This window comes from Cervus canadensis, chromosome 19, assembly GCF_019320065.1.
Source record: "Cervus canadensis isolate Bull #8, Minnesota chromosome 19, ASM1932006v1, whole genome shotgun sequence".
NCBI lineage: Eukaryota > Metazoa > Chordata > Mammalia > Artiodactyla > Cervidae > Cervus > Cervus canadensis.
The window spans coordinates 1,393,230-1,409,949 of record NC_057404.1 but is presented as its reverse complement, the minus strand read 5'-3'; the positions used below and the strand labels follow the sequence as shown (position 1 = coordinate 1,409,949).

Genomic DNA, 16,720 nt, shown 5'->3' with positions numbered 1-16,720 from the left:
TAGAGAGTAATTTTTAGAGCTATCAGAACAGAACATTTTCTTGATATCACAATTTAGAGAATGAATGAAGTAAACAAACTTTGGCAGGATGTCATATAATCCTAGCCAGCATTCTCATAACATTAAGTGATGTAAAAATTAAGTAATGTCTTTATTACTAAAGTCCTAAGAGTTAAAAACTCAGATTCACAAATTATTTAGTAGGTAGGGGAGGTAGATATATAAAGAAAAAGAAAGAAATTGGAGTGGATTTAAGGTTTTCCTAGCATACACCTTTTACACATATTAACATGTAAATTTATTTGAGATAAAAAGGTGTGTGGTCAAAGGCAATGCACTGGAAATTGTAACATAACTGAAAGCCTATCTTAACCTAAAGTAAGCAAAATTTTTTAAATGTAAGTCTTTAATAAACATGCTGCTGCTGCTAAGTCGCTTCAGTCATGTCCAACTCCGAGCGACCCGATAGACAGCAGCCCACCAGGCTCCTCTGTCCCTGGGATTGTCCAGGCAAGAATGCTACAGTGGGTTGCCATGTCCTTCTCTATTAGTATACATGAGGTAAATATAAATTATTATACAGCTAATGCATGTTTCATTATTTCCTTAAAAAGTTTGATCATTCTATAATCAATGAAATTTTGTGTGTTTAAAATACTTTTATGAATATCCATGACTTCTTTTTTCTTTTTTTCTGGTGTTTATTTTTTTTTATTTTTATTTTCTTTATTAGTTGGAGGCTAATTACTTCACAACATTTCAGTGGGTTTTGTCATACATTGATATGAATCAGCCATAGATTAACACATATTCCCCATCCTGATCCCCCTTCCCACCTCCCTCTCCACCCGATTCCTCTGGGTCTTCCCAGTGCACCAGGCCCGAGCACTTGTCTCATGCATCCCACCTGGGCTGGTGATCTGGTTTGCAGATGACATGATCCTCTACATAGAAAACCCTAAAGACTCTACCAGAAAATTACTAGAGCTAATCAATGAATATAGTAAAGTTGCAGGATATAAAATTAACACACAGAAATCCCTTGCATTCCTATATGCTAACAATGAAAAAACAGAGAAATTAAGGAAACAATACCATTCACCATTGCAACAAAAAGAATAAAATACTTAGGAGTATATCTACCTAAAGAAACAAAAGACCTATACATAGAAAACTATAAAACACTGATGAAAGAAATCAAAGAGGACACAAACAGATGGAGAAACATACCATGCTCATGGATTGGAAGAATCAATATTGTCAAAATGGCTATTCTACCCAAAGCAATCTATAGATTCAATGCAATCCCTATCAAGCTACCAACGGTATTTTTCACAGAACTAGACCAAAGAATTTCACAATTTGTATGGAAATACAAAAAACCTCGAATAGCCAAAGTAATCTTGAGAAAGAAGAATGGAACTGGAGGAATCAACCTGCCTGACTTCAGACTCTACTACAAAGCCACAGTCATCAAGACAGTATGGTACTGGCACAAAGACAGAAATATAGATCAATGGAACAGAATAGAAAGCCCAGAGATAAATCCACGAACCTATGGACACCTTATCTTTGACAAAGGAGGCAAGGATATACAATGGAAAAAAGACAACCTCTTTAACAAGTGGTGCTGGGAAAACTGGTCAACCACTTGTAAAAGAATGAAACTAGAACACTTTCTAACACCATACACAAAAATAAACTCAAAATGGATTAAAGATCTAAATGTAAGACCAGAAACTATAAAACTCCTAGAGGAGAACATAGGCAAAACACTCTCCGACATAAATCACAGCAAGATCCTCTATGACCCACCTCCCAGAATATTGGAAATAAAAGCAAAACTAAACAAATGGGACCTAATGAAACTTAAAAGCTTTTGCACTACAAAGGAAACTATAAGTAAGGTGAAAAGACAGCCCTCAGATTGGGACAAAATAATAGCAAACGAAGCAACAGACAAAGGATTAATCTCAAAAATATACAAGCAACTCCTGAAGCTCAATTCCAGAAAAATAAATGACCCAATCAAAAAATGGGCCAAAGAACTAAACAGACATTTCTCCAAAGAAGACATACAGATGGCTAACAAACACATGAAAAGATGCTCAACATCACTCATTATCAGAGAAATGCAAATCAAAACCACAATGAGGTACCATTACACGCCAGTCAGGATGGCTGCTATCCAAAAGTCTACAAGCAATAAATGCTGGAGAGGGTGTGGAGAAAAGGGAACCCTCTTACACTGTTGGTGGGAATGCAAACTAGTACAGCCGCTATGGAGAACAGTGTGGAGATTTCTTAAAAAACTGGAAATAGAACTGCCATATGACCCAGCAATCCCACTTCTGGGCATACACACTGAGGAAACCAGATCTGAAAGAGACACGTGCACCCCAATGTTCATCGCAGCACTGTTTATAATAGCCAGGACATGGAAGCAACCTAGATGCCCATCAGCAGATGAATGGATAAGGAAGCTGTGGTACATATACACCATGGAATATTACTCAGCCGTAAAAAGAATTCATTTGAACCAGTCCTAATGAGATGGATGAAACTGGAGCCCATTATACAGAGTGAAGTAAGCCAGAAAGATAAAGAACATTACAGCATACTAACACATATATATGGAATTTAGAAAGATGGTAACGACAACCCTTTATGCAAAACAGAAAAAGAGACACAGAAGCACAGAACAGACTTTTGAACTCTGTGGGAGAAGGTGAGGGTGGGATGTTTCAAAAGAACAGCATGTATATTATCCATGACTTCTTAACTGACTTAACATGCATGTTAACATGCATGCTCCTTTTGCTTTTCTTATTTTTGGAAAAATAAAATTCTGGATACGCCCATGGAAGTTTGTTTTCTATCACTGAGCATGTGTTGCAGCATAGGAAGTTTACAACCTGCTTAATTTTAATATCGCTTCCATGGTAACACAGTGGAGTCACATCACACACGTGTTTAATTTAACCAGATTCAGCTCATAGGCTTGCAGACAGAAACAGGAGGACACGGAAATGGACAGAGGCGTGGGGAGAGGTTAGAGAGTGGAGCACAGACACACACAGACACAGTGAATGCAGAGCGGAACGCCCGCCTGTCGCTCTGCTCAGGAAGTCTACGTGTTCCTGCGTGTTGTTTTGGTATCGCTTTGCTCTCATAAAAGGACATGCCCTCACACTCTATGGAGGTATATTGTACAATTATATTTGTCCTGTGTATGTCTTGGTTAATGTGTATTACTGTGTATTTTCTTTATGTAACAGACCCCATTAAATGGACACTGAATTTTACATGTAATTTAAGATACTTTTGAAAATATGATTTTTAACTTACGGGCTTATTTTAGGGCTCACTCCTATAATATGATGAAGTCCCTTCTCCACCCCATTCATATGGCCCAAGCTCCAAACAGCAATCTTAAAAATAATTTTTTGGAGATTATTCAAATTTTGAATTAGAAATAGTCATTGTATTATTAGAATTAAATCATTGTCAAAACTCTTGACATTACTATTTAGTCTCTTTCACTTATTTAGTCTCTTTTCACCTTTCATCTCTTAACCATTCATTAAGAGGCTGATATAATCCTCAATCTCACCCTCATCAATACTTCCATCACTCATTTATTCATTTAAACAGATAAAAATTCATAATTGCTTATTAAGCATTTAGCATAACCCATTAGCAAACAAAACCTATAAATCAGGTATTATTTTCCTCAACTTTATAATAAGAAAATTAGGAGTGAGAAGCCAGACAGCTAAAGGGCAGAGTTATGCTATGAATACATATCTTTCTGAATTCAAAGTCCATACTATTTTAGGAAGTTGCCTTTTATGCAAAAATCTAGAAAGAACAATATTTAAATAGAGAGACAGAACGTTGTTTTCAAAACTGTATTTTTATTTCTTTAGTTGGTGTCACACTTACCATTTAAATGTCCTCATTTACAAAGTAGTTTTAAAACTCTTCCAAATGTATTATCTAATAAAAATATCCATGTACTTTTTGTTGGTGGTGGTATATTTGTCAGACACACATCAGTTATGGTTGTGTCTGATTGGAATATCTTTCATTTCAAGAAAATGTGAAATGTTTCCATGGAGATCAGCTTGAGATAGCCCAGTGACGAACTTCTTAGCTGTAATTTCGCATTGGTTTCTATGGTTTCCAGATAGGAGAAGAAAATGAAGTTGCAGATATTTTTGTGTGTGTGTAATGTAAAAGGTTACTGGCAAATAACAGATAACTGCTCAAATTAATGTACACCCCCTCCACACTAAGGAAAGCAACTGCTGTTATTGCAAAACATGAAGGATTTTATGATGTAGGTTGACCATCTATGCTATTTTCTATGCTTGTAACTAACATGATACTTAAACAGTTCTAAATTTAGCAGAAATTTCCCTTAAAAGGGGGAATTTTCTACTGAAATCTGTTTTAACAATGGCTGCTAAGAACTAGCTTGCCGTCTCCACTTAATTTTTCTTACGTCACATCTTTGAAGATGGCACACGTTGCATCTGTTACATTAATTAGTGATGTGAGTGAAAAATGTAGCACAGGGATATCTCTTTACTTGTTGTTCATACTTTCTGGATAGCTTCTGTCATTTCTATTGATTAGTAAATGCTGGCCCTCATATTCAACTCACATTAAAGTGGGTGCGTGCACATGAATTAGACTGATCACACACACCACCCTCTCAGCCCCGTTCTCCAGCCTGACTCTAAGGTACCAATCTTCCCAGTAGTTGGCATGTAGCCACTCCAGTTATTTATCAATTTACCATCATCCCAAGTGACGAGACCAGGGTTGTCTTTCCTTAGAAACATGTGAAATCCTAATGGAACAGCAGACCAAAGGCCAAGAGATGTGGGTTCTATCTCTACCTTTAATTTTGGATGAATCCAAACTTAACCAACCCATGGCTAATCACGGATACAGATTCATTCAGTAGGATGCATGACAAGCTTATGTATTCTATAAACTTCAAATAAGAAAAACATTCAAAGTGTCAACAACTATAAGAGCATGTAGATATAGAAAGCTTTGATTGTTCTAGCTTCACTTATTATTCATACTTGAGCCCAGGAGCAAAGTGTAGCCTTACTAGCCCAGTTTTTCAAAATAGAGAGAGAATGTGTCAGAATGAAGTTCTCCTCCTTTGATGGAAGCAAGCAAATATATTCAGTAATTTCCAAGTAATATCTTCCCATAATAATTTACACAAGATGGAGGAGTAGAGGACGGTGTGCTCACTCTCTCCCTGAGAACGCAAAAACCCCAACTAGCTAATAATTTATGCAAGATGGAGGAGTAGAGGACGGTGTGCTCACTCTCTCCCTGAGAACGCAAAAGCCCCAACCAGCTGCTGAACAGCCGTCAGGAGGAAGATGTTGTTACCCACCAAAAACGATGCTCCATGTCCAAGGACAAATGGGAAGCCACAATGAGACAGTGGGAATCACAGCAAAAGGATGTTAAAATCAAACCCCATATCCACCAGAAACTCTTGGAGAACACAAACAACACCTCACACGCACCAAGACCCGGGGAAAGGGGCAGTGACTCCCGCAGGAGACTGAGCCCGACTCGCCGGCCCGCGTCTGAGGTCTCCTGGGGAGGCGTGGGCCAGCAGGGGCCACCAGCAGCCCTAGGAGGGTCGGCGTGTGGGCAGACGTCCTTCGGCAGGAGGGCGCCATGAGCCCTGCCACAGAGCTGCAAGGTGGGGGACTCATAAACTGGAGAACAATTATACTACAGAACTTGTCACATACCCGGAGCAACAGGCAAGCTGGCCTTGGATTATAAAATGAAGCAGAGTAAGGACTAACAGAGTTTTGCCAAGAGAACACCCTGGTCATAGCAAACATGCATTTCCAACAACACGAGAGCTGACTCTGCACATGGACATCATCGGATGGTCAATACCGAAATCAGATTGCTTATCATCTTTGCAGCCAAAAATGGAAAAGCTCCATACAGTCAGCAAAAAACAAGACCTGGAGCTGACTGTGGCTCAGATCATGAGCTCCTTGTTGTAAAATTCAGACTCAAATTGAAGAAAGTAGGAAAAACCACTAGGCCATTCAGGTATGATCTACATCAGATCATTTATGATCATACAGTGGAGATGACAAATAGACTCAGGGGATTAGATCTGATAAACACAGTGCCTGAAGAACTATGGACAGAGGTTCATAACATTCTAAAGGAGGCAGTGACCAAAACTATCACAAAGAAAAAGAAATGCAAGAAGGCAAAATGGTTGTCTGAGGAGGCCTTACAAATAGCTGAGAGAAAGAAGTGAAAGGCAAAGGAGAAAGGGAAAGATAAACATAACTGAATGCAGTGTTTGGGAGATGAGTAAGGAGAGATAAGAAAGCCTTCTCTGGTGAATAGTGCAAAGAAATAGAGCAAAATAACAGAATGGAAAAGACCAGACAGAAATAGCAAGGATCTAACAGAAGCAGAAGAGATCAAGAAGAGCAAGAATACACAGAGCTGTACAAAAAGGTCTCAACGACCCAGATAACCACAACGGTGTGGTAACTCACCTACAGCCAGCCATCCTGGACTGTGAAGTCAAGTGGGCCTTCGGGAGCATCATTATGAACAAAGCTAATGGAAGAGATGGAAATCCAGCTGAGATATTTCAAATCACAAAAGATGATGCTGTTAAAGACTTGCACTCAATATGCCAGCAAATTTGGAAAACTCAGCAGTGGCCACAATCCTGGAAAAATTCAGTTTTCATTACAATCTCAAAGAAAGGAAATGCCAAAGAATGTGCAAGTGAAAGTGAAAGTCGCTCAGTCATGTCTGACTCTGCAACCCTGTGGACTGTAGCCTGCCAGGATCCTCTGTCCATGGATTTCTCCATTCATGAATACCAGAGTGGGTAGCATATCCCTTCTCCAGGGGATCTTCCCCACCCAGGAATTGAACCCAGGTCTCCTGTATTGTAGGCAGAATTTTTATCATTTGAGCTACCAGGGAAGCCTAACAATACTGGAGGGGGTATTATATCCCTTATCCAGGGGATCTTCCCAACCTAGGGTTTGAATCAGGGTCTCCTGCATTGCAGACAGATTCTTTACCAGCTGAGCTACCAAGAATGTTCAATCTACCTTACAACTGTGCTCATTTTACATGTTAGCAAGATAATGCTTAAAATTCTTCAAGTTAGGTTTCAACAGTAGGTGAACCAAGAACTTCCAGATGTTCAAGCTGGATTTAGAAAAGGCAGAGAACAAATCGCCAACATCCGTTGGATCATAAGAAAAGCAAAGGAATTCTAGAAAAAGATTAACTTGTGTTTCATTGGCTACACTAAAGCCTTTAACTGTGTCGATCACAACAAACTATGGGAAATTCTTAGATTTAGAGATGGTAATAACAGACCACCTTACCTGCCTCCAGAGAAACCTATATGCAGGTCAAGAAGCAACAGTTAGAACAGACATGGAACAACACACTGGTTCAAAATTGGGAAAGGAGTTTGTTAAGGCTGTATATTTTCACCCTGCTTATTCAACTTCTATGTAGAGTACATCATGTGAAGCGCCAGGCTGGATGAATCACAAGTTGGAATGAAGATTGTCAGGAGAAATATCAAAAACCTCAGATACACAGATGATACCACTCTAATGGCAGAAAGCAAAGAGGAACTAAAGAGCCTTTTATGAGGGTGAAAGTGAAAGTATTAGTCACTCAGTTGTGTCTGACTCTTTGCAACCCCATGGACTGTAGCCTGCCAGTGTCCTCTGTCCATGGAATTCTCCAGGCAAGAATACTGGAGTGGGTAGCCATTCCCTTCTCCAGGGCATCTTTCCAAGCCAGGGATCGAATCCAGGTCTACCGTGTTGCAGGAAGATTCTTTACCGTCTGAGCCATCAAAGAGGACAGTGAAAAAGCTGATTTAAAACTCAACATTCAAAAAACTAAAGTCATGGCATTTGGTTCCATCACTTCATGCAAACAGATGGGGAAAAAATGGTAACAGTGGCTGATTTTATTTTGTTGGGTTCCAAAATCACTGTGTATGCTGACTGCAGCCATGAAATTAAAAGACACTTGCTCCATGGAAGAAAAGCTATGACAAACCTAGACAGCATATTAAAAAGCAGAGATATCGCTTTGCTGATGAAAGTCCATACAGTCAAGCTATGGTTTTCCAGTCGTCATGTATGGATGTGAGAGGTGGACCAAAAAGAAGGCTGAGTGCCAAAGAATTGATGTTTTTGAATTGTGGTGCTGGAGAGGACTCCAAGAGTCCCTTGTACAGCAAAGAGATCAAACCAGTCAATCCCAAAGGAAACCAACCCTGAATCTTCATTGGGAGCCTGGATGCTGAAGCTGAAGCTCCAATACTTTGGCCACCTGATGTGAAGAGCTGACTCATTGGAAAACACCCTGATGCGGGAAAGAGGGAAGGCAATAGAAGCAAGCAGCAGAGGATGAGATGGTTGGATGGCCTCACCGATTCAATGGACATGAGTTTGAGCAAACTCTGGAAGGACAGGGAAGCCTGGAGTGCTTCAGTCTACGGGGTCTCAAAGAGTTGGATATGACTTAGTGACTGAAACAGCAACATTTCAATAATATAAATTAATTTTCTCAGAAGTGTATGAGATACTATAAAAAATTACATTGTGGCTGAAAATTTGATAAATGTATTCAAAAGTTAAGTTTTAAGACATATGGAGAATAATAAAACAGCCTGAATCTGATGTTTTATGTATGATCAGATTATAATAATCCAGTGGGAAAAGATAGAAATAGCAAAAAATTCAATATTTCAATTTCTCATAAGAGACCAATGGTCACAAACTTTAATATTAAAATAAAGCTTATTTATATGTATGAAAGTGAAAATGAAGTTGCTCTGTCGAGTCCAACTCTTTGTGATCCCATGAACAGTAAGCCTCCCAGGCTCCTCCATCCATGGGATTCTCCAGCCAAGAGCACTGGAGTGGGTTGCCATTTCCTTCTCCAGGGGATCTTCCTGACCTAGGATTGAACCCGGGTCTCCCGCATTGTAGGCAGACTCTTTACCATCTGAGCCACCAAGGAAGTCCATTTATGTGTATAGACATTCCTTATAATAAAATTTTAAAATATGCATGTATGTGTGTATATTGATATACATGTGTGTCTATATCTGTATACCTAAATATGCACACTCCACACCCCCCCACACACACATTCCCATTCATGCGTGCCCATACTTACATATGCATATATAAGTCTAAAGAGATAGGCTTTCATTCTCATTTCAAATTAGAAAATATTCAAGGTGAACATAAAGTAATTGCCATCTTAAGTAATAGTATCCATGGCATACTTCATGTATTCCCTATACCTGCTTCCTTGTTGATATGTGTGTTTGTGTTGATGCGTGTTTCAGACACTCAGTCGTGTCCCACTCTTTGCGACCCCACAGACTGTGGCCCACCAGGCTCCTCTGTCCATGGAATTCTCCAAGCAAGAATACTGGAGTGGGTTGCCATTTCCTCCTCCGCCTTGTTGATATACTCTCTTGATAATGTTTTTCACCCCCATGGTTTTCACAACAATCTATGATAACTCCCTATCTTCTCTAGCTCCAGTTTGAGTCCTTCTCTGGAACATCCAAGCTGTACACTTTAAGAAACACTGAGAGACAGTGTAACTTGGAAGTAAAATAACATATTCTAAAGTTTGACTCCAGGTTTCACTGTTCACACATTGTAGGTTTGGGAAAGTCTCATGTCACCTCAAAATCTAGGATTTATAGGTTCATAAGCTATTTGAATGAAGAAAAAAGAATTCAGATCTGGTTCTACAAAATATGCTGGCCCTTCCTGAAAGCAGACAGCTTCAGCAATATAGTTTAATTATCAATTGTCCCTGAAGAATGGAAATCTTCTTTGTAGGCAGTACATGAAATAGTACCCAGAGTTGTTGCTTCGTTGGAGGTACAACCGTACACCGGGTCATGGATCCCACCTAATGGTTTGGCAAGCTGGTCAGGGAATGAGAAGCAACACTATTGGAAAGCTGGTGGCAAGTCTGGGAATGGATTATGTAACAGATCTCTCTAAACAAGCACAGAATAGGAAGACACTCAGGCCCTGTATAAACGCTCACCAAAAGGATACTTATCAGAAGTGCACCTACCTCAGCGCTCAGGTGGACAGGATGATCCCTTCCTCTGGCTATCACGCTCAGCCAGCCTGTGCTTTCACGACGGCTCAGAGACAAAGTGGTCTGAGAGCAGGCAGGGAGACTGTGCGTGCTCAACAACGTGGACCTGCGCTCATCAAGGCTGGTCTGGCTATAGTCACTGCTGAGTGCCCAGATGAATAGACCAACACTGCACCTACACTGGACACTAATTCCTTAGAGGAAAGGAAGAAGTCAGCTAGCTGTCAGTGCTAGGTTGATTTCATTAGACATTTCCATCATGGAACAGGCAGCCTTTTGCTCTCATTTGAATACACACTTGCTAACAATGTAAACTCACCTCCTCTCCCTGTGGCTCTCCTGTGAATACCATCATCCATGAACTTACAAAGTGTCTTACTCAGTACCATGGTATGTAAAGCAGCACTGATTCTGACCAAGAAGCTTCCTTTATAGCAAATGTAGTATAGTAATGGGTTTATGCTTCTGGGAGTCACTAATATCATGTTTCCCATCATTTATAAAATGGTAACAGAACATTTTTGACGTGTTAGTGATTGCAACAGTTGAGCCACACTACCTCATCAGGCTGAAGTAACGTCTCCCAAGAGGTTGGGCTTGTCTAAATAACCAACAAATATATGGTGCTATTTCCCAGAGCTGAGATTCACAGCCTGGAAATCAAGAGGTGGAGATTAGAGCTGCTTTTCCACAATCACCCCCAGCGTTACACCAGAGAAGCACTTGTTTCCTGTCCCTGCAACTTTAGAGTTTTGCTGGCCTAGAAGTCTTAAGTTTCCAGCAGAGATCACAGCAACGGTTCCACTAAACTGGAAGCTGAGGGTGCTACCCTGCCACAGATAAAGGGTCTTTGTGGTGTCCTCTTTTGAGGACAGATCAGTGTACTAGTTTTAAGAGAGACAGTTGCATTATATTAGGTGAAAGCTTAATTTTGCTACTGTCTTTATCTGAAATTCAAGTACTGGCATGGATGGCAAGTTGACGAGTGGTGGATCACCGTAGCTTTTTAAATGTCAACTTAGCTAAGACTGAACTACTTTTTGCAGAATTCCCTCTCCTCTATGGTTTCAGGTTAGGACTGGCTACAAGAGAGAGATGCTTGAGATAGGGAGAGTGGACATGAACCAGCATCCATTTTACACTTGGAAGATTGGTGTAGAGCAAATCCTGAAAGATGATGCTGTGAAAGTGCTACACTCAGCATGCCAGCAAATCTGAAAAACTCAGCAGTGGCCACAGGACTCGAAAAGGTCAGTTTTCATTCCAGTCACAAGGTAAGGCAATGGCAAAGAATGCTCAAACTACCACACAACTGCACTCATCTCACACGCTAGTAAAGTAATGCTCAAAATTCTCCAAGCCAGGCTTCAGCAATATGTGAACCATGAACTTCCAGATGTCCAAGCTGGTTTTAGAAAAGGCAGAGGAACCAGAGATCAAGTTGCCAACATCTGCTGTATCATTGAAAAACCAAGTTCCAGAGAAACATCTATTTCTGCTTTATTGACTATGCCAAAGCCTTTGATTGTGTGGATCACAAAAAACTGGAAAATTCTTCAAGAGATGGTAGTACGAGACCACCTGACCTGCCTCTCGAGAAATCTGTATGCAGTTCAGGAAGCAACAGTTAGGACTGGACATGGAAAAACAGACTGGTTCCAAATAGGAAAAGGAGTATATCAAGGTTGTATATTGTCACCCCACTTATTTAACTTATATGCAGAGTACATCATGAGAAATGCTGGGCTGGAGGAAGCACAAGCTGGAATCAAGATTGCCAGGAGAAATATCAATAGCCTCAGATATGCAGATGAGACCACCCTTATGGCAGAAAGTGAAGAACTAAAGAGTCTCTTGATGAAAGTGAAAGAGGAGAATGAAAAAGTTGGCTTAAAGCTCAACATTCAGGAAACTAAGATCATGGCATCCAGTCCCATCACTTCATGGCAAATAAATGGGGAAACAGTGGAAACAGTGGCTGACTTTATTTTTCTGAGTTCCAAAATCACTGTGGATGGTGATTGCAACCTTGAAATTAAAAGATCCTTACTCCTTGGAAGGAAAGTTATAACCAACCTAGACAGCATATTAAAAAGCAGAGACATTACTTTGCCAACAAAGGTCCATCTAGTCAAGGCTATGGTTTTTCCATTGGTCATGTATGGATGTGAGAGTTGGACTATAAAGAAAGCTGAGTGCCAAAGAATTGATGCTTTTGAACTGTGGTGTTGGAGACTCTTCAGAGTCCCTTGGACTGCAAGGAGATCCAACCAGTCCATCCTGAAGGAAATCATTCCTGAATATTCACTGGAAGGACTGATGCTGAAGCTGAAACTCCAGTACTTTGGCCACCTCATTCGAAGAGCTGACTCATTTGCAAAGACCCTGATGCTGGGAAAGATTGAGGGCAGGAGGAGAAGGGGACGACAGAGGATGAGATGGTTGGATGGCATCACCAACTCAACGGGCATGAGTTTGGGTAAACTCTGGGAGTTGGTGATGGACAGGGAGGCCTGGCGTGCTGCTGTTCATGGGGTCGCAAAGAGTTGGACGTGACTGAACGACTGAACTGGACTGAACTGGCCCTGCACTGTGGCAGCTTGTGTATGTGGTTACGGATCTTCTGGCTTGATTGATGAGAAGCAGCATCTGGGCCTGTAGCTACTTAAACGCCCACCTGTTTTTCTCCGGCTCTTCCGAGCCCTGAGCCAGGTGAAGGTGCAGGTCCGCTGTGAAGGGCTCTAGCGTCTCCCAGAAGGCATCCTTGTCATCTTAATCAAGACACAGTGAGGAAGAGGCGCAGTTTTCAGTTTACAGCCATGGTTTCAGGGCATCCTTCTCAATTCCTGCTGGCTCCACACTCCCTTAAATGATGTTCAGCTTTCCTCCTTTACTGAGAACTTGTTCAGTACCAAAGACAACAGCCTTGTAAAAACTTCTCTTCTAGCTCCTAAAGTCTATACTATTCACACTGCTTCTGTCTCTCTGATTCAATCCTGACTGATACAATCATTAATAGTATGAAGATATACAAAATTTTCTACATATGATTAAGGTAAATAACAGAAAAACGGCAAAAAGGAACATATAGAAAGTTTATATACGCAAAAAATATCCCAAACACAAAAAGCTAACACAAGATGTTTGACCTCATCAGTTATCAGGAAAACATAAAGTATGAGCTATGATTTCATGCTCAGCAAAGCAGAAAATATTAAAATGTAGGAGAACTCTAAGAGTGAGTTTGGATGTGAAACAAGAAGTTGTACATATCATTGCTTAGAATGTAAACTAACCACTTTGGGGAATAACTTAGTAATACTGACAAAACTGAAAATGGACATTCCTCAAAGACCTATAAATTACACACTTCGGAAAGATTCTAGAAAACCCTCAAACAGCAATAATGGGGAGGAATGTGTCCTTTATCCAGAGAATAATGATACCAACATGCATGTGAGCTTGAGGAACTGTCCACTTACCTTGAAGTTGATCATCCAGGAGTAGGAGGTGGTCTAGTCACTCTAGTAAGAGGTAGTAAGTCTCTCATAAGATAGTTCCAGTGATCCTTGCCTTGAGGCAATCATGGCCTTGTAAATTTCCCTCCCCTTTTGTACGGCTTTGCTTTAGTGTTTCACCTCTAATAAACAAAATAGGGTGCAGGTGATGGAATGTTACTTGCAAGATTAGGTAATAAAAAGACTGAAGCTTGTGTCTTGGACACCCTCTCTTATTCTGTTACATTATAAGCTCTATGGAGAGACTGATATGACAAGAAAGTGAGGTGTCTCGCCACAATCCAGTCAGGCCCTCAGACCAGTAAACAGCCATAGGAGTGAATCTGGATATGGATCCTCCCTCAGTTGTGTCTTAAAATAATAATAGCCCTGTCTGATACTTTGAAGAAGTCTAGGATCCTGGACCTGAGATATCCAGCTAAGTCATACCCAGATTCTTGACCCACAGCAACTGTTGAGATAATAAATGTTTGTTGTTTCAAATCACTAAATTTTAAGGCACTTTGTAAAGAAGCAAGAAATACTAATAAAATCTCCAATAATCACTGCAAACCCACAGTGGTAAACAAATGTATTATTTTCAGACCAAGAAGACGACTTCAATTATCTCAAATCAGTCATTAATTCAACCAGTAATTACTGAAGACCTAATTTATCAGGCCCTGTTGTAGGGATAAAGTCATGAAAAAAAAGTCCCTGACCTATGCTTTTATGGAGTTTTATACACAGACAATAAATAATAAAATATATCCTACGTGTCAGATGATGAAAATCCTATAGGGAAAAATAAGTAGACAGGATAAACAAAGTTGGTCTAAGCAGGGTTTGCAATTTTCAAAAGTGTAGTCAGAGGCCTGCTCTGAAAAGACAGTATGCAAACAAAACCAAGGAAACGTGTGATGGAGCGAGTCACACAGGGTCTGGAGGAAATGCATTCCAGGAAGAGCAAAGAGCAAATGCAGAAGTCCGACGCAGGGCTGGGCCGAGCAGCGCAGCCTCCAGGGTCCCGGGTGCTCTGGAGGGAGCGGGAGCCGCGGGGCTCTGAAGAAAGGAGCAGGGCCACTGCGTGCTGCTGAGCCGCTCAGTCGTGTCCAATTCTTTGCGGCCCCACGGACTGCAGCCTGCAGGCTCCTCCACCCGTGGGGATGCTCCAGGCAAGAATACTGGAGTGGGTTGCCATGTCCTCCTCCAGGAGATGTTCTTGAACCAGGGATTGAACCCAGGTCTCCTGCACTGCAGACAGATTCTTAACTGTCTGAGCCACCACCAAAGCCCACCTAGACTAATGTTTTAAAATGATCACTCTTGCTGTTGTCATTAAAATAGTGTGTGATTGGGTTGGGGGGTGCAGGGCAGGCTTGGCGGTCATCAAGTGTAAAGAAAAGGAGACAGGCTAGGAAGTTTTAATAATAATCCCAGTAAAAGTATGGTGGTTCAGATCAGGGAAGGAAAAATGGTCAATTATAAATTGTTTTAAAGTAAGATTTAATAAGATTTGCCAGACAATTAACTTTGTAAAGTGTATGTGTGTGTGTAGATGCTCATTCATGTCCTACTCTTTTGCGACCCCATGGACTGTAGCCCCGCAGGCTTCTCTGTCCAGGACATTCTTCCAGCAAGAATATGGGAATGGGTTGCCATTTCTTCCTCAAGATATCTTCCAGACTCAGGAATCAAACCCAAGTCTCCCGCACTCCTGCACTTGGCAAGGAGATTCTTTACCACTAGTGCCATCTGGGAAGCCTCTTTGTAAAGTACCTGTGTATGTATATCTGCTGAAGGATATGTAAATCATTAAACCAGAAAAGTACATGTTTCACTAATTCTACTTTCACATATTTATTATTCATAATGCCCTGGAATCTACATACCACTACTGCCTTGCTTTCACGCACAATAATGACTATTTTCAATGACTTTTCAACAGTTTCACATGCATTTTATTTCTTCAAGTATGCTATATTTTAATGAGCAACAGAGTGCTTAATTAACAAGTTGATCTTGAAACAATTCTGTATTACAGTAACTGTGATGGTTACTCTTCATTCCACTCCTGTGGGGTAACTCTGCCAACAGGGGAACGGCCCCACTGTATGCCAATCTGTGTGACTAGAAATACCCATGTAACAAGACAGAAAGAGGCTCCACTGGCTAGTAGGATATCACCATATTTGTCATGAAAATCTGGTGAGTGTTTTGAGTGACTCTGTCTAATTTGTTGAATCCTTCGGATCCTGAGAGCACTTAGCGCATTTCTGACCAAGGGAAACATCATGAAGGTATGACAGAGTTGAAGTTGATTGAAGCTGCTGGTTTATTTCCTTGCAAAGAAACCTGAAAAAACAAAAAACGGACAATGACATCTGATCTACATTTAGTTCTTCCCAGTTTGAAGGTCCCCACACCGCCTCCGGCAGTATGGCCAGGCTGGTGAGTTTTGATATCATGACGTCTGGATCTGAGTCTTAGCTCTGCCACTGATCAGTTATATGAACTTGGGCAGTTCATATAGTTCTTTTTGCCTTAATTTCTTCAATGGCAAACTGAGGCAAAAATGTCCAGCTGGCAAACTGAGACAAAAATGTCCAGCTGATAAAATGGCTAAGATTTCCAACATGCCCCACTAGTCCAATGACCTGCCTGTGTCTACAGTAAAACTCTAGTTTCAGTCAGAATTACAAGGCATTCACAAGTACATCATATCTTTTTTCTTGCTCCTCTCCTCCCTTCTAAACCTCCTCCTCATTTCTTCACCTCTACCTGTAATTCTTGCCTTGCACTTTCCTACAGGGCAACTTCCATTTACCTTTAAATCCCGGTCTAAAAGCCATCGGTTCTATGAAGTCTTCTTGAAACCCCCCTAGGCTGAATAAGACCCTCTTCTCTGGGCTTCTATACTTCTTACAACCCTTCTTTCATACCATCTGGCATGATGCATTGGTTTAATCATTTTTAAAAACAAACTTAATTTCTTTAGTTTTAAGTTCACAAAAAAT

The 16,720-nt window shown here is 40.7% G+C and overlaps 1 protein-coding gene across 1 annotated transcript in view; it reads right to left on the bottom strand.

The window, feature by feature from the left end:
* Nucleotides 1-15,641: 15,641 nt before the first annotated feature.
* Nucleotides 15,642-16,720, bottom strand: part of LOC122422191 (cytochrome c oxidase subunit 7B2, mitochondrial) — a 126,477-nt gene continuing 125,398 nt past the window's right edge. Inside the window, exon 3 of the mRNA XM_043438500.1 lies at nt 15,642-16,058. Within this exon, the coding sequence (XP_043294435.1) occupies nt 15,760-15,999 (240 nt within the window). The 5' untranslated portion in view covers nt 16,000-16,058 and the 3' untranslated portion in view covers nt 15,642-15,759. The remainder of the gene's footprint in view (nt 16,059-16,720) is intronic.